Source organism: Colobus angolensis, unplaced genomic scaffold, assembly GCF_000951035.1.
Source record: "Colobus angolensis palliatus isolate OR3802 unplaced genomic scaffold, Cang.pa_1.0 Scaffold228, whole genome shotgun sequence".
In the NCBI taxonomy this organism is placed as follows: domain Eukaryota; kingdom Metazoa; phylum Chordata; class Mammalia; order Primates; family Cercopithecidae; genus Colobus; species Colobus angolensis.
Genome location: NW_012115466.1, coordinates 2550820 through 2575526, shown reverse-complemented (window position 1 = coordinate 2575526; position 24707 = coordinate 2550820). Strand labels below are relative to the sequence as shown.

General features: G+C 36.0%; 1 protein-coding gene across 1 annotated transcript in view; it reads left to right on the top strand.

Moving 5' to 3' along the window:
- Window positions 1-24707, top strand: part of NAALADL2 (N-acetylated alpha-linked acidic dipeptidase-like 2) — a 733398-nt gene that overhangs the window by 537660 nt on the left and 171031 nt on the right. Inside the window, exon 10 of the mRNA XM_011944138.1 lies at window positions 15655-15750. Within this exon, the coding sequence (XP_011799528.1) occupies window positions 15655-15750 (96 nt within the window). The remainder of the gene's footprint in view (window positions 1-15654; window positions 15751-24707) is intronic.

Here is a 24707-nt window from a genome sequence, read left to right as displayed (position 1 = left end):
CCTTTGACCTCCAGAATCACCTGGGACTCCTGGAGGGTAATGGTGGTCTGAACAATTGGAGTTGGGGAAAGGAGCACTGGGACCCATTCAGTTCTGCTAGACCATTTGGGAGACTGGCTCTGGACCCAGTGACCTGTGTCTCGGGGACAGTCCACCCTCCCGTTGTCCCCATCACAGATTGGACAGGGTCAAGGAGGCTTCCTCATGCCGCCTGGGCAGTCCTTCCTAAAGTGCTTTGGCTTGCCACATTTGTAGCAGTTACCAGGTACATCTCAGGGATTCTGGGGTTTGTAAGCCTGCCGGGCAGCCATTAGAGCCTCTGTCTTTTTCTTGCATCTATTTTCCCTCTCTTGGGTCTCCTCTTAACCCTATTCTAAAAGACTAATTTGGCTACTTTCAGAGCACTATCTGGTCCTGTGGCCTGTTTCTGTGGCTTCCTCCTGATATCAAGGGCCACCTGAGTAATAAACTTGTTCTTTAGGATTAAGTGTCCTTCACCTGAATCAGGAGATAGAGAAATCTGCTTTACCAAGGCCTCTCTCAGCCCTTCCAGGAAGGCAGTGGGATTCTCATCTGATCTCTGGTCTGTCATGGATAGTTTGGAGTAATTGAGGGGCTTAGTTCTAGTCTTATGTAAGCCCTCCAGTATGCACACCTGAAAGTGTTTCCTCTTCCATTCTCCCATTTCATCATCGGGGTCCCATGTAGGGTCTTCCAATGGTACTGCTGTTCTTCCAATTGGATGAGGCTCATCCCCTCCTTGGCAATACATGAGATAAAAAAACTCATCCCCAAACTTCTCTGCAAGCCAGCCTCCTTCTCACCACTAGTCAGGGTTTGATTCAAAAGTAACATTGTCCTTCCAGGAAAGTTCAAATACTTGGGTTAAATTCTGGAAAGCCTGTATATACCTGTCAGGGTTGTCTGAAAACTTGCCAAGAACCCCTTTAATTTGGCTTAAGTCGTGAAGAGAAAAGGAGACCTGGACTTTTAATGGGGCCACATTCACAAAGCATCTCTTGTAGAGGCAGGAGTGAGGTCAGAACCTGCCTGAAATGAAGATGTCTAGGATCAGACAAGCTTGAGAGAGAACCTGGATAGGGAGAAAGGGGTGGATCAGGAGGAGCAGGACCAACGGGAACTGATTCCCCTGCTGGAAACATACATCTCTGAGGTTTGCTTCATATTTCCTTGAGATTGCGCTTTGCAGCTTATAACCTGACCAAACCCTTGTGCAAAGGAATATAAAGCATTTTTTTCCTCCAGAGTCTGAGAGTCAAAGGAGTTCCAGTGATTCAGGATGCACTCAAAGAATGCAGGCTGAAGATGGTTGGTTACTCATCTGGAAAAAAAAGGGGAGAAAAGGAGTCCCTTAGCCTCCTTCCTACTTTTGGAGTGACACAGGATGTAGGGAGAGAGAGAAAAGGTGTCCCTTGTCTCCTCTTTTTTCCCTGTATTATCAGAGTCCCAGCACCCTTACAGGTGCCATCCAGGAATGGGAGGGCCACTTCCACCCATGAACCAGGAAAGCCTCGTAAGTAGAGTTAGTCACACTTACCTACACTATGCCCTGGCTTCCCACTCTCCATAGCCTTTGGGTTCCCTATACCTCATCTATACCATAGATGTGCGTGAGTTCTCCACAGGAAGTCGACAGGGATAGTCATGCTCACCTGTGCTGTGCCCTAGCTTTCTGCTGATGACTGCCTCTGGATCCCTCAGATCTAATTTTCTTCTATGGCTTCAAACTGAACCTTGTAATAGAATTTGGAACAAAACGTGCCTCAGGAGGGTGTATGGACCCATTAAATTAGTCCCAGGTGGCCCTTGCTAAATTGCAGCCAATAACTGGTGGAGCATCTCCTCCATTGCTTCCCTACCATAAGCAGCATGCTAAGGTCAATCTGTTGAACCAGATTCTCCTCAGACAAAAAAAAAAAAAAAAAAAAAGAAAGAAAAGAGAAACAGAATCCCAGGCATTGGGGATCTGGACTAACAAGATTGCCTCCGAAAATGAAAATAATCCATTGTATAGAAGAACTTCTTCTAGTATTTGCAGGACTATGTTAATTCCTAACGTGTGGAAAAAAAAAAAAAAAAAAAACACTTAAATGCAAAGGAGGGAAGGTGCCTGGGGTAAATAGCCTCTTGCCCTATGCGAATACGTTTTTTCAACAGGGGAAAGAAAACTCTCAATCGTTATATTCTCCTTACCTCTAAGAATAGACAGAAACCACATTGTTCTGAATTACACTTCTGATGTCTGAGCCAAGCGCACATTCTACCCCATTATATTGTCTCTGTGGTTTGCAACAACACCCTTAACATTGTATATAAAAACACATAGGCGCCATAACAGCCATAAAAGAAAGAAAGAATATGTGATAGGAAAGACTGGAGGTCCTAGTGCTGACACCCTAATGGACTGTTTGGGGACTGGAGCCAGTCCAGGAATCTTCAAGTAATGCCAACGTGTAGCTTTGGCCAGATACCTTCAATTGCCTCAGGACCTTATTCTAATCCCACGTGGTGGCTAGACCTCCATGAAGCCAAACTGGATTGGAACAAAGCCAAATGCCTAATCCCCCAAGGGGTGATGGCGGATGGAAAAAGTCCTCCCCAGCAAGCCTGTCCTGAATCCTGAAAACTGACAGGCACGCTACTCACTCTTAAGTGGCCTACAGGGGCCAGAATTTTCATCTCTTTTTGGGAAAAAAAAAAAAAAAAATTAAGGCAAGAAGCCTTGGAATTAAAGTCATAGCACTTACTCACCCTTCCGCCAATCCCAGTTAAGCCCCCAGAAATGACAAAGGATTTCTTTGGTGCCACTTCGCCAGGTGGACATCTCTGTGGCTGCTGCTGCAGCCTCTACCTGGAACCTAACTTGGGCCCACCAGGCTCACGTCGCCCACTCGACCTGGCAGGCTGCACTCAGCTCGTGCTTGCTTGAATCCCACCCCTGCCATGGCTCCACGCTTAGCACGCAGCTGAGCCGGTTGTGCTGCAACCAGCATCCACGTTGGGCACCAGCGCCAAGAGGAGGGAATGCAATGGTACCCGAAAACTAAGAGATGCCACCAATCGCAGAGTCCCAAGGGGTGTTACAACTATAGCTCAGAGAGTCCCGAGGTCTTGGCCCCCCAGAAGTTTAGCTGCTCTTTCTCCCATAGTCCACTGAGTGGAAGCATGTTACAAGTCCATTAAGTCCTGCCACTCGCACATCAGCAGGCAGAAGGGAATGACACTCAGTGGCTCTTTCACTCTCGCAGTTCGGCGAGCAGGAGGGGGTGTGTTACCATTCTCTTGTTTCTGCTGCCTGCAGCTCAGCCAACAGGAGCATGTCACAGCTCTCTTGTTCTTACCACCTGGAACGAGGAGTGTTACAGTCTTCGTGCCTTACAGTCTTCATGCCTGCAGTTTGGCGGGTTCCAGGTTGCCCTGTGACCAAGAGAAATGAGATGTGCGGACACAGGATAGCAAATAAGGAAGAATAGAAGTTTATTGAGTGAAAGAAGGAAAGTGCTCAGTTGCAAAAGGGCACCTGAAGTGGGTAGCCCTCAGCTGCAAGAGGGAACCCAAAGCGGGTAAGTCTGTGAGACTGAGTCTAGGGTTTTTGTAGGTTTGGAATGAGGAGGTATTTTTGGAAAAGGCAATATTCAATTAGTTAAAAAGCATTATTCGGAAAGGACCAGTCAGGAAAGAGTGGGCAAACAGGAATGGAAGCTCTCACTCTGTCACAGATTCTACCTAAAACCGGTAGCTCGGTTTTCAGGCTTTAAACTGTCTTTGGCTTGAAGGTCAAGTTTCACTTGGGACCTGCCTGTCTAGGAATTTGTCTGTCTCCTGCGCTATCATACATATGTCACCATCACTCATTCCCCCTCCTAAGAGAGGAAGAGAAAGTTAATTTTCATAAAGGCAACAAATTCTCCTTAGGAATAAAGGGAAAGATCTGGGAGTCCTCCCCTTTGCAATGTAGTGTTACCTATGTTAGGCATTGTTATGAATGTAGTATTTCCATGGTTCTGGGTTTTATACCCCTTTGAGGTATAAACACATACCTCCATGTAGGTAATTCTCTAGGTGTCTCCATCTATTCAACCATTATTTAATTTCCAAGGCTTGGCCTCTAAATACAGTTTCCGGTAAAATTTCTTCAGCAAATTCTCCATGCAGAAATACGGTTGGCCGTACATTTCTGCAAGTTCTGCATCCACAGATTCAACCAAGATTGGATCTAAAATATTTTTAAAAAGACAATAGAACAACACTACAACAAATATGTAACTATAAATATGTAACTACTATTTACATAGTATTTACAATGTATTAGATATTATAAGTAATCTAGAGATGACTGAAAATATACTAGTATGTGTGTAGATTATAGGCAAATACTATATCATTTAATGTAAGGGAGTTCAACATCTGTGCGTTTTAGTACCTACAAGAATTCTAGAACAAATTTCCCAAGCGTATCGAAGGACAACTGTACCTAAGTAGACACTGCCTCACAGTACAGTATATAGGCACTCAGTAAATTACAGCTACAGAAATTGCTGTTATTGAACTCACAGTGTGTCCAGAATTGGTGGGTTCTTGGTCTCACTGACTTCAACAATGGAGCTGCGGACGCTTGCGGTGAGTGGTACAGTTCTTAAAGACGATGTGTCCCGAGTTTGTTCCTTCTGATGCTCAGACATGTTCGGAGTTTCTTCCTTCTGGTGGGTTCGTGGTCTTGCTGGCTTCAAGAGTGAAGATGCAGACCTTTGCAGTGAGTGTTACAGCTCTTAAGGTGGTACATCTGGAATTGTTCGTTCCTCCCGTCCACAGTTGTTCATTCTTCCCAGTGGGTTCCTAGTCATGCTGGCCTCAGGAGTGAAGCTGCAGACCTTTGTGGTGACTGTTACAGCTCACAAAGGCAGTGCAGACTCAAAGAGTGAGCAGCAGCAAGCGCTATTGCAAAGAGCAAAACAACAAAGCTTCCACAGAGTGGAAACAGATCCGACTAGGTTGCCACTTCTGGCTCGGGCAGCCTGCTTTTATTCTCGTATCCGACCCTACCCACATCCTACTGATTGGTCCATTTTACAGAGAGCTGATTGGTCCGTCTTACAGAGAGCTGATTGGTCTGTTTCAACAGGGTGCTGATTGGTGTGTTTACAAACCTTTAGCTAGGCACAGAGTGCTGATTGGTGCATCTACAATCCTTTAGCTAGACACAGAGTGCTAGACAGAAAAGTTCTCCAAGTCCCCACCAGATTAGCTAGACACAGAGTGCTGATTGGTGCATTTACAAACATTTAGCTAGACACAGAGTGCTGATTGGTGCATTTATAATCCTCCAGCTAGACATAAAAGTTCTCCAAGTCCCCACCCAACTCAAGAGCCCAGCTGGCTTCACCTAGTGGATCTCACACCAGGGCCATGGGCAGAGCTGCCCACCGGTCCCCTACCACATGCTCACGCTCCTAAGCCCTTAGGTGGTGATGGGACTGGGCACCGAGGAGCAGGGGGTGGTGCCCATCAGGGAGGCTCAGGCTGCATGGGAGCCCACTGAGGGGAGGAGGTGCTCAGGCATGGCGGGCTGCAGGTCCCAAGCCCTGCCCCACAGGGAGGTGGCTGAGGCCCGGCAGTGCTGGGGGACCTGGCAAACCCTCTGCAGCTGCTGGCCTGGGTGCTAAACCTGTCACTGCCTGGGGACAGCAGGGCCATCCAACCACTCCGAGTGCAGGGCCAGCCAAGCCCGTACCTACCTGGAACTCACGCTGGCCAGTGAGAGCCTTGTGCAGTCCTGGTTCCTGCTGGCACTTCTCCCTCAAGCAGAGAGGGCCGGCTCCAGCCTCAGCCAGCCCAGAGAGGGGCTCCTACAGTGCAGTGGTGGGCTGAAGGGCTCCTCAAGCACCACCAGAGTGGACACTGAGGCTGAGCAGGTGCCAAGAGCAAGGGCTGCTAGCACATTGTCACCTCTCAATTCCCCCTCTAAATAGCACACCCCAACTGCTGTTGGTAATTTGGTCCATGACTGCTCTAGCTACTTCCTGCTGGATAGGGGCGATGAAGGGGTCCTGCAGTTGTAATCGTTTTCTAGATAATAGCTTCTTGACTTTTTTCAGTTTCCTATTATTACTCCCACATACCAAAATTTTAAGGACTTATTTTCATTTGCAATGCCAGAAGAATTAAAGGATAACAATATTGTGTATAAATACGTTTATTTTATAAATTATTGAAATGTTCTGATATGTATTAATTAACACATCAAATTAATGAAATATTTTTCTTTAGAACTGCACGTATCCTTTACCTCCCTTTTCTTTAGCTACTAAGAAAGACTTCATTGATTCCATTAATAAAAAGGCATTTATATTTAATACTCATCTAGTTAAGCCTTGGAAAGTGTAGAGAAACCAGAAAGGGAAGTCAAAGAATTCTATGGCTCTATTCATTCAACAAGTGCTGTAAAACAGCTCAACAATCACTTAATTGATATATGTGATAAATTTTATTATGAATTTTAAAATCTTAAAACAAACTCTAGTGTATTCAGTTTCGTTTCACAGGCTCGAACGCTTCTTATTTTTGTTTTTCAATTTCTGTAGTGTTTTCTGTATTATCTGGAACTGTCAACCTGGCTTTATCTGAGTACTTGACATGTAGGGTTATGGAAAGTAAGCAGCAGTAGATTGACGAGGAAGATGTGAATTCCAGTCCAGATTCTGCCACTTACTAGCAGAATCTGGTCAGATAAAGCCTCTGAATTTCAGTCTTCTCATCCATAAAGTGAGGGTGATTAACAACAGTTTACTAATCTTAAATAGTTGTGACTATACCTGTATCCCATATCTCATGTTCCCCATAAATATGGGTATACACTATATATGAATAAAAATTAAAAATTAAGAAACAGTGTATGTTAAACCATCACATAAAACCTTAAAACACTCAGTAAATTTTAAGAAATTATGGAATTAAGAAGACAGCAGACAAGATTTTAGTAATCTTAAACAGATGAGTAGGAGAGAAGATAAAAATTACCGATACCTGGAATAAAAGTGAAGACATAACCTAGATCCCATTAAAAAGGTAATAAGAAGATGATGTGAACAATTTAAAAACAATATATTGGACAATTTAGGTGAAATAGAGAAATTATTTGAAAAGCAGAACTTAATTAAAACTGACCTAAAAAGAAGGCAAGACGGATCTCTTTAGGATAATAGAAATGTCCCATAGAAAGGTTGTTTTGCTTTGAGGTATCATTTATACATAAAAAATGCCCAAATCTTAAGTTTTAAGTTAGATATCTTTTAACAATGGTATATGAATGTAAATACCACCCAAATCTAGAAAAACAAATTTATTTGTAGCTAACCCATAACTATTTAGTTAATACAGCTTTTATTTGCACCTTACCTAAAGGTTCTTTTATAAATGTAAAATACTTCCATTTTATAGTTAGTCCTGAATAGAGGAGAAGGAAGGCAAATATCTGAACTGGAATTAAAATCTTAAGATCTGTTCTTAGAAGCACTCTTCCAAGCTTTAGTTTAGAAATCTTATTGAAGGCATAGGGATTATAGTGTGTTAATTAGTGGATCCTAAAGTGATCCTAGAACTTGTGAATATGAACTTATATGGAAAAAGGATATGTGCAAATAAAGTGAGTTTATGGATCTTGAGATAACTGGGTGGGCTCAGAATCCTATGACAAGTGTTTCTCTAACAGAGAGAAGAGATGACACATAGAGGAGGAGGTCATGTGAAGAACAAAGCAGAAATAAGAGCTACACAGCTACAACTAAAGAATATTTACAGCCACCAGAATCTGGAAGAGTCAAGGAAGGAATCTCCCATAAAACCTCAGGGAATGAATAGAGGGGTGCAGATATCAATATGGACAGCAAAACAAAAATGCTCCTGAGTTCTCAAACATCTTTCTAGCTCATAGCTGATGGTTTGTTTTTGTTTTTTGGGTTTGTTTGTTTATGAGGCATAAACTGAAGGGTATCTAGGCTTCAGAAAACTCTCTTTGGGTATAAATGAAAAAAAAAATCACAAAGAATATTATTATTTTTTTCTTTACTGATATGAAATCATGCTGCATTGCTCACTTGCACAGGGTTACCTGCAAACAAGTTGTTTGCCTCTTTCTCTTCTTTTGCTAGAAGTAAACAAACAAAAACAAAACCAAATTCTCAAGGAAGTTAAAGGGAGAGGATGTAAAAAGAGATCTCTCTGCAACTCATAAGTAGAGTTAATAATAAACATTTTACAGTTAGTGCTATGAGATCTTAGAATTTGCGGGGCTGATAAATACGATGTTGTATGTGATCACAGTCTTTTTTTAAGTCAGCTTATTAATACAACCAACCTTTCCAGAGTTCCTCCTCATTTTCCTGATCTTTATGCCAGACATTCCTGAATGGATTCTTCTTTTTAGAATGACAGCACAGATTTGGAAGCATTAACAAACACTAATCACTTATTTTACTGCATGGGATGTTTAGTATTTATTAAGAAAGTTTAAGAGCTTGGCCATATCTATTCATTCAATTATTTACCTTCAAAATATTAATTAAAGGCATTCATTATAAGATGATTTCATTTGTGAAATACTCTGCTAAGTGAACCTTTTATTATTTCTTTGTAGTTGTCCTTTAGCTTTCTCAGCCTCCTGATCTGACTAGAAAGTGCGATGTAACAAAAAATTACATAAACGTAAATTACTTAGCTAATAATACGTGGTATGTATAATAGATAGGATAAGCACACATTCAGTGATTAAGGCTAAATACATCAGAGATTAGCTTTAAGAAAGCCTAAAATATGAATACTGCCCCCAATGGATGTACTTTATTGGCATATAAGAACTTTAAGACTGAAAATATATCTGGATTAATTGAAATGATTTACATTTTTAAGATTTGCATTACAATTAATTACCCCCATCTCAAAAGTACTTTACAAGAAATAACAAAATGTTTAAGAATTCCGGACACATATATGTATACACTGACACACAGAGTTGATTTCTAACATCGAGTTTCTGACAACTGTTTTGTGACGTTGTAGAATTAATCACTTGATTTTTTTCATGTTTTACTTTGTATATTTGGGTAGAATTAACATTTCTAATATCTCTTCCAAGTCTAAGATAAGGATACTAAATCAATAGTGATAGAAGTACAGAAGTGCCTTGAATATTTTGAATAAAGCTAATGCTATAAACTTTCCTAGGACCTGAAAAGTGTAATATGAAACTGATTATATCCAGAAAACAATGTGCCAATATTGTTCCACATTTGACCCTTGGTGGTTACGCTTCTGTTTAAACTCCACATTACCTCAGATCTATATTACTTTGAATAGTGATGAGGATGTCATGTTTCAAAACGTATGGGTGTTATTATCTTTTTCCTCAGTCCAGCATATTATGAATGTCAGTGCCATTCAAAGCTTGTTTGCAATGTTTTAATTTCATATATTAAGTTAAATTTAGGTATTGATGTGTATGCCTTCTGATTGCAGAAAAGAGAATATCTCAATGCGAGAGATGCACGTGGGACTTTTTAGATTTAATTTTATTTAGTCTAAGCAAGGAGTTTTTGATGATATCATTTAAACTGTGCATAATGGTTTTGCTGCATATGGAGAGTAGATGAATGCTTGCAGGAAATTGGAACAAAAGGTGGGGAAATGATCCTTGTTAACATAAACACACAGAATCTTGGATGTTAATAACTTTGTTCGTAGAGAGGTTTCATGATACAGGAATGAAAGTGTGGGCTGTAGACTCGAATAAACCTGGGTTTGAACCCTAGGTCTACCATTTATTCATAGTATGACCTTGGGATAACAATGGAACTCATTGGTTCTCATTTGTAAAGAGGGAGTAATAATAGTTTCTGCCTGATAGGTATATCTGTTGATTAAACTAGGTGACATATGGAGAGTACTTATCCTGGTGCTAATACATGGAAAGCACCATAGTAATTCTAATCATCCCAGACCATGCATCTTTGAGTACCAACTAAAGAGAAGGCATTGATTTTGTTCAGTTTAATCACTACTAACCCTATGTGACAAAATGTTTTAAATTATTTTTCTGAAAAACATGCAAAAGGGTTCATTTTGGTGTGGTTGTGAGTTGAAGTTTAGTTAACTCACTGTAGTCTAGAACTGTATTAAACATGACCCTGGAATCTTTTCTTCTCCTCCATGTATGTGCTAACACTGAATTTCACCATATTTACATCCCACCCTCATTTCAACACCTTTGTTTCTATTGGTTCATCTACTTACAATGGTTTTTCTGGGTAACTTTATTGAACTTTGAATTCCTTTTCCTGAAGACTATGACCCATTAATTTATTCCACATTTTTTTTTTTGTATTTTTAAAATCTTTTCTCTTCTGGGTACTTTCTCTAGCATTAAAAATATGTCCACATTGGCTGGGCGCAGTGGCTCACGCCTGTAATCCCAGAACTTTGGGAGGCTGAGGCAGGAGGATCACGAGGTCAGGAGATTGAGACCATCCTGGCTAATACAGTGAAACTCTGTCTCGAATAAAAATACAAAAAAGTTAGCCAGGTGTTGTAGCAGGCTCCTGTAGTCCCAGGTACTCAGGAGGCTGAGGGAGGAGAATGGCGTGAACCCAGGAGGTGGAGCTTGCAGTGCGCTGATATGGAGCCACTGCACTCCAGCCTGGGCAGCAGAGCAAGACTCTGTCTCAAAAAAAAACAACAACAAAAAAGTCCATGTCATCTTAAACACAGTGAATACACTTTTTTGTTGATTATTTAACTTTCTTTAGCTAATAATTTATTTTTTAACTTTTCAAGATAATCTTAATTTCTAGAAGGAATAATGTAGTTCATAGTTAATGTCTCACTTCTCATATTTACTCCTCACCTGATTTTATTCTGTATCCTATTCTTGCAACTCCAGAGAATCTTCTCTGACAAAAGAAACCAGGGATCTCTGAAATGCCCCCTCTAAGGGATAATTTTCATCTTAATTTTATTGTATTTCTTTGCTTTATTTTCTGTATTGATTATTTGTTCCCATTCTCTACTTTTTGACTCCCATGGAATAACAGTTACATGCTTCTCCATACACTTTTCTGATAATTCCATCTATAACATCTTCATGAGTTTTGATTTATCTTCCCACCTCGTAAGTATTGGTGCCACTCAGATATCTTACCACTCAGAGATCTGTTCTACACTCAGTATACTTCTAAGTCTACATGTGTTTCACATTACATTTTAACTACCATGTATGTTTCTCAAATTATTGTTATATCTCCAGTTCAGAATTTGGTCTTGAACTTCAGACCAATATAGTCACACACTATCTAGATGATTTTTTTGAATGTCCCACAAATATCTCACCTCAAGTATTTAAGATTTTCTGCCCTAAACTCTCACATTTCTATAATTTCTAAATTAATTAAATATCAATCTATTTATTCTATCAAACAAGAACGGAACATAACAAGTTGATGTGTCTGAAGAGTCTCCTAGACAAACAGAAATGACCAATTGTAAACAGAGATCACGATAAGAGATAGTGGTGGGGTGCTATGGATCTGAAGTTGGTAGGTAAAGCTAGAAAAGCAGGTAAATCTACCTACAGAGCCTGTGAAAATGAGACGGTTGAGGGTAGAATGCCTAGAAACAACATGAAGTTCCAAAAAATAAAGTAAAATCAAGTTACAGGTAGAGAGTAATATACAAATTAAACACGAGGAAAGTCAAACCATGGAGTTCAGACAAAAGAGTTGAAAGATAAAGTGTGCTAGATATTGTTAAAAGTTACACAAATGACAAATAAGTTAGGGACCGTGGATGGCAAAATTGATTTTTATACCATATCCTTGATAAACTTCTATTATCAATATCCGTTTTTCTGTAACATTCTTACTATGATCTTCAAGTGGCAGACATTCAGTATTCAGGTTTCCATATCTTGATTTACTTAAAAATTGCTTCATTTTGATATATCAATAAATTTTTCTAAACAAAAGCACTTTCTAAATTGTTATATATTGCTTTACTTTCCTTTGTCCATCTATAGATGAAAAATATTTTTGAACAGCCATGATTTATTGTCAATATAATAGCAACAGAAGACTTTCATAAAGCACATATTCTTATTTGTAATCTTTTCTTTATTTTTTACGTTAAGCTGTATAAATACATGTTTATTAAACATAATTGTTATATTCGTGTGTATATGAAAAAGAGTGGTATGTTGTCTTAATATTTTGAAATGAAGCGATATTTGGTTTTTACATGTCCAAATCCCATTAGATTAAACTCTGTGAGATTAAGGACCATGTACTACGTGTAGTGGAACACCTGGCATACAGTATGTTAGCTGAGTATTTTTTAATAATAAAATAAATGAGGCACTAACAACAAAGAATGGTATGTCAAGAGATAAGTGAAGGGGCAAAAGAAAGAAAGGGATTACATTGGACAATAAGGAATATATTCATAATTTAAATTAATATGTCCTCCCACTGAATAATTGAAAGTTCAAGAGAAATGTCATCAATTATAACTCCCAACATATATCTTTATGGGATCCTTCAATTTGAGGCTTGCTGATATTTTATCTCTGCACTATTTATGAAGTTTTCTTTCTCCTGATAAACTAGTAAGATAAAACTACTTATGAAATTTATTTAAAACTACTTATGAGGCAAATTTTTAAGGATTTCAATTATTAATCATTAAATGAAAATGAATGCAATAAATTATTCATGGCAAACTTTCAATAAAGTATATTCAAAGTTATCTCTATTTGAAAAAAAAAACATATCTAAATGCAAACTGCATACTGTTTCTCATAGGATCATGGATTTCCTTTAGTTCAATATTCTGCCATAATCAGACACTTTCTATATAATATCCTTGACAAGTCTTTGTTGCTTACACTACTGTATTAGTCTGTTCTCATGCTGCTATGAAGACATGCCCGAGATTGGGTAATTTATAAATGAGAAAGGTTTAATTGACTCACAGTTCTGCATGGCTGAGGAGGCCCCAGCAAACTTATAATCACTTCAGAAGGTGAATCAAACATGTCCTTCTTCACACGGCAGCAGGGAGAAGAAGCGTGAGTGCCCAGTGAAGGAGGAAGCCCCTTATAAAACCATTAGATCTCATGAGAACTAACTCACTCTCATAAGAACAGGATGGGGAAAATTGCCCCCATTATTCAATTATCACCACCTTGTCCCTCCCACAATATGTAGGGATTATGGGTGCTACAATTCAAGGTGAGATTTGGGTGGGAACACAACCAAACCATATTAGTTACCATCATCAATACGACTGCCACAGCATCACTATGATATTTATTTTTTAGCAACACTAACAATTCCATTAACATAATGTCTCCTGTGTGACAGGCATTGGACAATTTACATAATCACTGGGAAGCATACATTATTACCCAGAGTTCTTAGATAAGGTAACTATTCCTTTGGCGAGTACAAGACTTCAGATTGTTTAGTAATAAAACTAAAATTTTAATCTATGTCCATGTTGACTGCCTAAAATATCCCAAAATCCTTATTGATAACCAAAATTAAGTTTAGTAGGCTTATTGCATTAAGGGAGAATGTCACCTTAACAGAGGGCATTAGTTTGTTAGGGCTACTGTAACAAAACACCACAAACTGGGTAAATTAAACAACAGTAAAGTTGTTTTATTTGTTCATTGTCTCATTTTTCCAGGTTTTCTCAGACTGGGTTCCTTCTAAGGGCTGTGAGAGAGAATCTATTCCATGTCTCTTGCCTAGATTCTGGTGATTTCTTCCTAGTCTTTGGTGTTCCTTGGCTTGCAGACCCAAGACCCAGATCTCTGACTTCATGTTCCCACGGTGTTCTCCCTGTGTGCATGTCTGTCTCCCCTTTGTGCAAGGACACCAGTCAGATTGGTTTAGAGAGCCCATGCTACTACAGTATGATCTTGTTGTAACTTAACTAGTTACGTCTGCAATGACCCATTTCTGAATAAGGGCACATTCTGAAGTACTGAGGGTTAGGATTTAAATAAATTTGTGAAGTCCTAATCCCGAGTACTTAATTATGATATGTACATTTGATAAATAACCTAACTCATTTTTTGAAGGAGACAATTCAACTCATAACCCTGAGTTTTACCAGGTCCTCAAAATGAGGAAATTAAGAAAGGACATTTATAATATTTTAAGCCTAAGCTGTATGAGTTTTTTGGCGAGTCTTACAAAGTGGAATACTGGTTGGAATTGGGCAAAGTTTCTAACAAATTAGTTTGAGATTGGTGGACACAATGAGAAGAGGAACACAAAGCATGTTTTGATGAACAAGTCTTGATACATATGCTGCTTGGTTGATTTATAATCTTATCGAAAATTTGAGTATGTGTTGGAGAAAGAAGTTAGGTTGCTTTTCTTGATCTCAGTATTGTTAAAAAATAAGCAGTGAATTACCTTGTCATAGAATTGTTTCATATATAGGGAAATGGAATTATGTTGGTTTCAATCTTCATCTGTGTAACTTCAAAGCCTGTAAACTACATCATTTTACCTTTCTCTTCCATCATTGATATATGCCACAGTACTCTGTAATGCTGTTGGATTGCTATACTAGTTCTAAAAAATTCAGCTTAACCTTCTTGCCCTGTTGCAAACATTGTTGGCATACATTGGGTTAAATCTGTCTTCCTTATGAAACTCTTCAGAAAATTGTCTATCTATCTATTTGTCTATCTTTCTATCATCTTTCTATTTATCTATCTTATCTATCTATCTATGTTATCTATTTATCTATCTGTGATCTATCTGTCTATTCATACACATATATTGTATCCAAAGTCTTCTGTTTTCTACACAAATAATCTGGTTTCTTCAGGTTTTCAAAAAAAGAGAGTTATATTTATATTGTGACCAATAATCATTTTGTATCACCCTGATAATGTTGGTAACTCCAGCAATATTATTTTAGATAGTAACATTATCAGCATCCCATGTCTTCTTGCATTCTGAAACTTGGCTCCATTTGCAAGTACAAAATGAATTAGAGTGTCTCTGATGAGTTTCAACCATCTTAACACTAGAGTTGATACAGTGTATTACCACTTCATTGGCAACATATAAAGCCATGTGGCAGTTCTACCAAAAATATATATTACTATTGTTTTGAAGTTCATTTGGCAGTATCTAAAATATCATGCACTCTCTGCCTTGGCATTTCTAGGTAATCATGTTTAGGAAAAACATTCCATTCCTCCAGTTGTAAAACATACAATATATAAAATAGAGATGGGATTTCAGAAATGGATTTTATAGTCAAGATATTACCAATAAGTCTTCATTTGAAAAAAAAGGTAGAGAGAATGTCAACTTTTTTTTTTTTTTTTTGGCAAGAAAATATTTTTTGGTGAATACATGTAATGTCAAGAGTTATAGAATTCTACTCATTTTAATTTATAAATATTCTGTGATGGGTAATTAGATCAGGAGAGTGAAATCCAGCAATCAACAGAAACCTTAAGACAATTTAGAGTCCTTTTTAATCTTTAAAGAAAATCCAATAAACACTTGAAAAACAAAATCGATGACGAGTTTTACATGTTTCTTTTTTGATTTGCTGCAGGGTCCAAGTTTTCTCTCCGAGGCCCTTTTTTCTACACGAGCAACAAAAATTGAAGAAATGGATCCGTCTTTCGACCTTCATGAAACCATTACTAAGGTAGGGGAGAAATGCATTCATAAATAGGTGGGAAATATTTGTTCTTCTTTATTGGTAGATGGAGTAAAGGAACATAACCAATCAAGAGAAATCACTTTAGATTATTGGGAAATACAAAATGGACCTTTGCATTTTTCTGTCTTCAATAGTTTGTTTAAATAGTTAAGGTACATTTTTATGATACTTTTTAGTTGCAGAAAAAAAGGCTACTTTTTAAAATGAAAAAGACTGCATTTATAATAAGAAAGTCTTTTACTGTATGGCAATCATACTTATATTTTTAACATACAGATGTCCCCCGACTTGTAATGGCTCAACTTTCTATTTTTTGACTTTATGGTGGTTCAAAAGCACTACGCATTTGGTAGAAATACTACATCAAGTACCCGTACAACCATTTCATTCTTCACTTTCAGTGCCGTAACCGATACATTACATGAGATGTTCAAGACTTTTCTCTATAAAATACGCTTTGTGTTAAATTTTGTCCAATTGTAGGCTAATATAAATGTCTGAGTATATTCAAGATAGGTTAAGCAAAGATACAATGTTCAGTAGGTTAGTTGTATTAAATTCATTTTCAACATATATTTTCATGGACATAACCCCATCATAAGTTGTGAAACGTCTGTATTTTTATATCAGTGAGTGAATTATATAAAGAAAATTAAAATTCACAGTATGGAGCAAATAAGTTTAATGTTCCTGACATCACATGGCATCATATGGATTTTTACATTTACCAATTATTTATTTAACCTGTCATCATCTGCCTTTTGGGGATAGCCTTTGTAGAGAATACTGACATTTTAGTACCATTAAAATAATCTCTCTCTATATATATATGGATTATTTATATTTTTATATTTATGTATAGATTGTTTATATATATATGCTTTCTTGAAAGATTGAATCATTCTTAAATTTTAGTGAAACTTTATGTAGCTGTTTTTTTCTTTTAAAAAGAGGAAATATGGTAAAGCAAACGGAGTGAGTGTCAATAGAATGAGCTCGGAATACAAAGACTAAAGCCTGTGTCTGTCTTTGACTCTGAAAAGCCGTGTGAATTTATTTTTTTCCAAACCTTTAAAATGAGAGGAGTTTGAGTTACATTTTACTTAAAATTATTCTAAGCTCAAAATATCTAAACCTTAGCTATACATGTATTATGTTTGGCAAAATCACCTAACAGGAAGCCTATCCCAGTTCTTCATTTAGTTTTTATTATCTCCCTCCTTTGATCATATTTTTTTTTGTATGTAGCAGGATAGAAGTGCCCCCAAAACACCTCCTTAGTATTCAAAATCTTAACTATATTTCTAATATTTGGAGATTGTATACATATATACACACACATATGTATACACACACATATACACATATATAAACATGTATTAATGAATATATAGTTTAGTGAATTCATATCTATTCATAAACATATATGATATATTTCTAATACTTGGAGATTTTATATACATATGTATATATACGGACACACATAAACATTCACGAATGGATATATATTTTTATGAATTCATATACATTCCTATACATATATATGAATACATATTGACATGAATTCAAAAACAATGAAAAAATATATATATTTGTTCACATACTCTAGACACTCAGAGTCCACATTTATTTATTTTTAAGCAAAGCATTAAAAGCATTAAATTTTAGGGCAATGAAATAGTAATGTTTTCTCCATTTTTTTTTCTGCTTTTGTGTGAATCAGTACAATCAAGGATTTCTGTGGAAGGGATAATTTGAGGCAATGTTGACAGGAGACATACAATGAAATGATGGTGTCTAGCATCAGAAATCCTCAGCCAGAGAAAATGCTAGGCTTTTCATTTCAGAGGTATAAACATATACTGATCCTCAGTGCCTGAAGTCTTGGCCACACTAAAGAATTTCAACTCCTGAGAACATGTTGGGAAGCAAGAATTGGTCAGAAATGGAGTACAGGGGCACAGAACACATCCCGAACATATGCAATTGTTCTTTTTTAATTAGTGTGAAACAGACAGAAAGAGGCCATTAGAGAGAAGTTGACAAATTTGTTCACAGATATTGGAATATATTTTACGTGTGTTTTCAAATATGTTTTATGTGTGAACAGATAGTTATTAACCCATTAAGTGGATGTTGGAAAGAATTATATGTCCAAGAGAAGATAAAACCTGCTTAAGTTCAGAAGCAAGAGTTCCAGGAGTTTTTTTTATGATGACATATAACTTACCCAGTGTTGATTCTGTTTCCTCATTCATCATGTCTACTTGCACTCATGTTGGAAACATTGGTCAAGGAATAAAATTGTGCTTCACAAGTTCAGTCTTATTTCACCAATAGCAGAACTGAGAAACCATAACATGAAGTAATTAATAGATACTTCATTTTAATGTCAAGTTTTATCAACAGCAAAATGAAATATATAGAGGGGTTGAATAGAGTACATAAGTAGGAAATACAGGGCATGGTTTTAGTTTTATCTTAGCTACAAAATTGTTATTCTATTTAGGAGAACTTTGTTTTATTTTCTAAGACAAAAAGGAGTACACTCATAATGCCCTTCCTCACTAGGATTCTGTGAGGTTGAAATAGATGATGTATACATTTTCTCTAGAAACAAAGTGTGTATTTAATTCAGTATTACTATTAACTCATTAAAAAAAAACTAGTATTAAAATCTTCAAGTAGGCCCTTATCTGCATTTTCTGAATTTCGTTTTTACTATTATATATATATGGATAATATAGATACAAAAACATAACCATACTAATTTTAAATGCTAAGAGTACACTAAGTTAGTGTGTACAAATAGAATATAAATTTTAATTTATGAAGAGTTTAGGCCTTAGAGTACTTTTTTTCACTAAGGATAAATGATATTTTTATCAACGTATCACAACATATCACAGGTATAGTATGCTTCTATTCTGAATAATAGTGTGATATATAAATAACACTCAGTTTTGAAATTTAAAAACCCATCTAGGTATACATTCTCAGTTATCAATTATGACAAAATCAATTTTCACAAAAATATGAAAAACATTTGGTAAAATTATGAAGCACAATTATTACTAGTATTATGCCAATATTAAAGCATTTTCAAGAAACTAGAAGTAATTCAAATTCTGAAGATACTACTTTTTATTTCTCCCAATAAAAGTTTGTATTTGATATAGCATCATAGCACAATCACATATTTTATATTATCTAATTAATTAAAAATAAACATAAACAAATCTAATATAAATATAAACATGTAATACAGCTATTATCCTCTTCCAATGAGTAACTCTTTTTCTTCTAGACTTTGCTATAGATTACAAGTATGATTTCATGCCAAATTAAATTTTAATTTCTACATATCAGGAAGTTAATAATTTATAAATAGGGTTTTGCTGAATTTAAACAATATTTTATTGTATTGTATCATTTGTATAAATTTATGGGGTAGAAGTGCAATTTTGTGACATGAACAGATCTCATAGTGGTTTGGTTAGGGCATTTAGAGTATTTATCTCCCAAGTGACATACCTTAAACGATAAAATAAATAAACCATACTCATACATGGGATGTGAACTGTGAATCCTTGAAAGTAGCTGTTCACTGTTTTCCTGCAGTTCTTTTTTTTTTTTTTTAACAAAGTTTGAATTTCTCTTGGCATTTGTCTTTTTGATATAGAGCATGAAACCCAAGAAAGTAATGAATGAGGCTCAATGTTGATGCCAATAGGTATAATTCATCATGGCTTCAATGACAGTCCGGTGGTACAGTATAAAGTTGCTGAAGGGTAACACATGCTGCATCAGTGTTGAAGACGTTTTTATTATCTCCTATAATTACATTAAAATTATCATAGAAACTGAACTAATTCCTTCATTGACTAAACCTAAACATGAATTAAATGCTAATGTAAATCCTAGGTGCTTAATCCTTTAATAAGTGAATAAAAATGGCCATGTTTCACGTTTTAAAGTAGGCTTATTTCTCCTTCTACATCCAGGAATTTTCTAGTCATGTTTCTAAAGTTTCAACATTTAGATCCTAAATTTTTCTTAGCTATCTATACATTCTAATAATCTACTATAGTCCCAACATTCAGCAAGACACTTGGAATACCCAAATGATTACTACACAGGAGAGATCTAAGAGAATAAACAAGGTAAATAAATCATTTTAATTAATTATATCATACTAAAAGAGATGATAGTAATGTGGACAAAATATGGAAGGAAAGAAGATGGAGCTTTTGCCTCCAATATGGTTTGGGTCTGTGTCCCCTCCCAAATCTCATGTCAAATTGTAATTCCCAGGTGTTGCAGGAGCGGCCTAGTGGGAGGTGATTGAATCATGGGGGCAGACTTCCCCCTTATTGTTCTCATGATAGTGGATGAGTTCTCACAATATCTGGTGGTTTAAAAGTGTGTGGCAGTTTCCCCTTCTCTCTCTCTCTCTCTCTCTCTCTGTCCTACTCCCCCATGGTAAGATACACTTGCTTCCCTTTCCCCTTCTGACATGATTGTAAGTCTCCTGAGGCCTTCTAGCCATGCTTCCTGTACAGCCTGTGGAACTATGAATCAATTAAAACTCTTTTCTTCATAAATTACCCAGTCTCAGGTAGTTCTTTATAGCAGTCTCACAATGGACTAATGCAGCCTCTGACTAGGAGATCTGAGGAATTTACCAGAGAGGTGACATTTTAAGAATTTAAGGAATTTCAACTTGATCTTAATGTCAATGAATTTCTTTTGACAGTGCTTTAAAGATCAGATCGTTGATGAGAGTGTGTGAAAAATAATGATATGTATTTTGGAAAACAGAAGACAGATTTGTGAGACAGATTTAAGACTGAAGGACGGGATGTATGATATAGGATACATGAAGTAGAGTGAAGAGTCAAAGATAATTTTAGTAGTTCTATCTCAAAAGTTGACATTATTGCATAATTATTAATTCAATTAGGGGCTGGTTTGGAGAATGTGATGATGACTTTGACATTGGATATGTGGAGTTTTGTAGCACTATAGAGCACCTAGTCAGATACATCAAGAAGGCTGTTGAATATGAGGTTGTAGCTGAGAAAGAAGTAGGGTCTAGAAATGCACTGTCATGTATAGTAACCACTAGTCACATGTGGATTTAAATGAAAAATAATTAGATTAAATAAGAGTCAAGGTTCAATTTCTCAGTAGCATTAGCCATAATTCACATGCTTGGTGATCATGTATAATAGTGGCTACTGTATTTGGCAGCACAAGTTACAGAAAATTTCCATCATGACTGATAATGTAGATGATGTTACCTTAGCAACATTGGTCCAGATGAGGAAGAGTAAAATGAGACAGGCTAAAAGACCGAAGATAGAATGGTTCATGTAATCCTCGAGAAAGAAATATTATAAGGAGAAAATGTTCAAAAGAGTGTTCACCCAATCAACTGCTCACCCATTATAACTTTTGAACCAATTTTTTAGAATTCTTGTTTTCCACTTCATTTATACCCAATCCTCAGATCTTTGCTATTCTCAGTAAAAAGCTACACATGGTTTGTTCCTCATTACTTCAGTCTACTTTTAACAGATGCAATATCCTGTATTTATTTTGTTTTTGGATTTAATATATTTTATTAGCACTTTCTTGCTAAAATACTGCCCCTAATAAACACTCAATTAATGATAATTGGTAACTTGTATTAAAACAAATAAAACAAAATACTGTAGCTACATTTAGAAGAAAAATACTTTAAAAATCAAATGTGAATATAGGGCACTTGGAGTGCCAGAAGAAGCTCTATCTATTATATTATGGGATAGGTAGTACCTTTTATCTGGCACCTCAAATGCTGTATAGTATATATAAAAATCTCTGAATATGAATGGTACATCTAGTGAAACAAAAATGCCCTGATCTGTGTGGTACCATGGAAACCAGCAAATGACCTAATTCTGCTTGTAAGTTCCCTCAAGAAATATCAGTTTACTTTTCCTTTCATTGCTTTTCTCATGTTCAGGAAAAAAAAAAAGTCCTTATTTTTCAATGGTATAGATTATATAAGTTTAATGATATAGGGTTTTCAAAAGATCCTGCTTACATATTACAAAAACAGGAAGAAATAGATATACGTTTCTTCCTGTTTTTGTAATATGTAAAGAGGATCTTTGAGTAAAATTATTTGGGTATTACAATATGACAAAGAAAAAGTAGTAGGAATATTATGGTATTGGTTTTCATTATATGTGTTAAGATGTGTCAGAGTGATATTAAATTTCAGAATAAGAAAATATTTGTGTAAAGACTGGATATCAAGGTAATTTTTATAGAGTTTAAATTCTAGCAGTAGAATTATAGTTTCCCTTACTTTAGCTATAAATTTTAACTCAGTTTTGCAGTGGTGTGAATAAAGGTTAACAGTGGGGTCATCAATGATTTAAAAATTTAAATAATTTTAATTGTTAGCCATTTCTGTAAATATTAATTCCATTTGGCTGTCAATTGTCCTTTAGAATCAATTAACCTTGGTCACTTTCTTTAATAGATTTATATTTGCTAACATATTATTTTAAATACATGACTTACAAAATATAAATCTGAATTATTTTAAAATGTCATGTTTAAAACGTGTTTGTATCAGTCGTTATAATATTCTTAGGATTCTTGGAGCATGGTAACTGAAAACTTAAAATGATCTACTCATTTTATAACTATAGAATAAAGAGGCAGACTAAACTGTAGAATAAATTCTCTTGAGATGCCATTCTAAGATACAGCTTTTAAAACTATATCTCAGTAGCATTTTATAAAGTAAAAGAAAAAGAAAGATCCCAAATACCTTTTATTTAGTTTTTTGAGTTTCAAAAATGTTAATCAAACTAATAGAATTACTGGTACCGTTTTTTAAATGCTTAGAAAACTTGACTATAATTTTTTATCTGAATGAGTAAATCTGTCTTCCAGGTATGTCTAATGTTGATAAATTGTTTGAATAAAATATGAAAATATTGTATTCTATTTAAGAAAACAAGTTTAAGGATATTCTAATCTGTGTATTTGTACATTTGAGGTAATTCTGAAGCTATGGATTTAGAGCTTTTTAAAAAAAAATTCAATTTTTTTCTGCGATATCAAATTATTGTTACTAGATGCAAAATGTGTCCGTAGAGATTTGTACTTCTAGTTTTCATGACATGAGCTAAAACAAACAAAAATCCCAAATATGTATTTTAAATGCAAAGATTGTACTTTGTAATAAAGACTGTTGGTTGAAGGTACTCAAGGGAGATAATAGCATATTAAAACCAACCCCTTACACTTTGAAGAGGAAATAATATAGGTGTGTGTATTTTCCTCATAAGTGCGTAATTTAACTTAATATGTTCATTTACTGAAATTGGAGATTGTGCCAACTGTATTTTCTCTTGCCTAGAGAGGTTTGGTTTATTCTTTTTCATTATGCTGAACAAATATAATTTGTAAAGACATGCCTTATACTATCAGTTTCTCTTTTGTCTTTTTGTTTTTATTACTCAAAAGTCAATTATTACACAATATGTGATTGTCAAAATTTGACCCAATTTTTAAACAGAAGTTAATCATCAAAGTAAATATTTCACAAATTCATCAAAAGCTACCATATATTAATTGTTATTAGCACTGATTAAGATAGGAAAAGAAGGCTGCTATTATTTAAGCATACTTTTAAAAATCTTATAAATGCATAAAGACTGATTTTGACATGTATTTGTTACAGAATCTAAATATATTACTTGTATAAATCAGAATGGAAAGTTCTTTCATCACCTATAATTAGTGTGACAATTTTTTAAAGGCACAATGAAACTATTTTAATAAGTTTTCATGTTTAATTCAGGAAATGGTAGTCTCATTCCATAAAGTAACATTTTTGGTGATAGTTGAATTTTTTATGCTCTAAATCTAAGTCTTTCTTTCTTATTTTAGGGATCTGTCAATAAGTTGAAACTGAATTTTGAATTTCGATTTTAATTTCTGCATTTTTTCCTCACCTTCAAGAGGAGCTCTACCTTTCCATATAATTCTTGAGTAATACCATTCTCAAGGTGCTGTAGAAGTACAGAGACAAATGGCAGAATACTGAACGCATAACAGAATAACTCTAGGTCGACAGATCCAAAAATGTGTTTAAACAAACTTTCTGTGTAATAAAAAGATTTAAAAGCTCCAGACAATATATCCTTCAAAGAATCAAATGTTACATAGCATAACAGAAGAATCTGGGAAGGCTTTGGAACCTGTTATGACAGAGTTTAATGTTGATATTAAAGTGTTCTGGAGAGAGTACTTACTGTCCCCATGAACAACTATAATAAAAGATTCCCCTATATGCACACACACACGCACATACACACACATATGATATGGACTAATTAATGGCTCTGATTTTCAGTGCTAATCACGCTAATCAATCTTAGTATTGATCCTTGGAAAATGCTGAATTGTGTGTGTGTGTGTGTGTGTGTGTGTGTGTGTGTCTGTGTGTGTGTTTGCCCTCTTGGTAGACCTCTGGACATAATGATCCTGAGTCACTCATCCTCAATATATCACCCTAGACTGCCACTAAAAGTTGATTGGTTTTGACAGATAAGAAAAACTCATTTGCCAACCTGAATCTAAAATGCTCATCAGTTATACTTTTTACCTTGAAAGTTACCCTTAGAAATGTCAAGGAATTGGCTGGGCATGGTGACTCACGCTTGTAATCCCAGAAATTTAGAAGTCTGAGGCAGGCAGATTGCCTGAGGTCAGGAGTTCGAGACCAGCCTGGCCAATATGGTGAAACCCTGTCTCTACTAAAAATATAAAAATTAGCCAGATGTGGTGATGGGTGCCTGTGATCCCAGTACATGGGAGGCTGAGGCAAGAAAATCACTTGAACCTGGGAAGTGGAGGTTGCAGTGAGCCAAGAT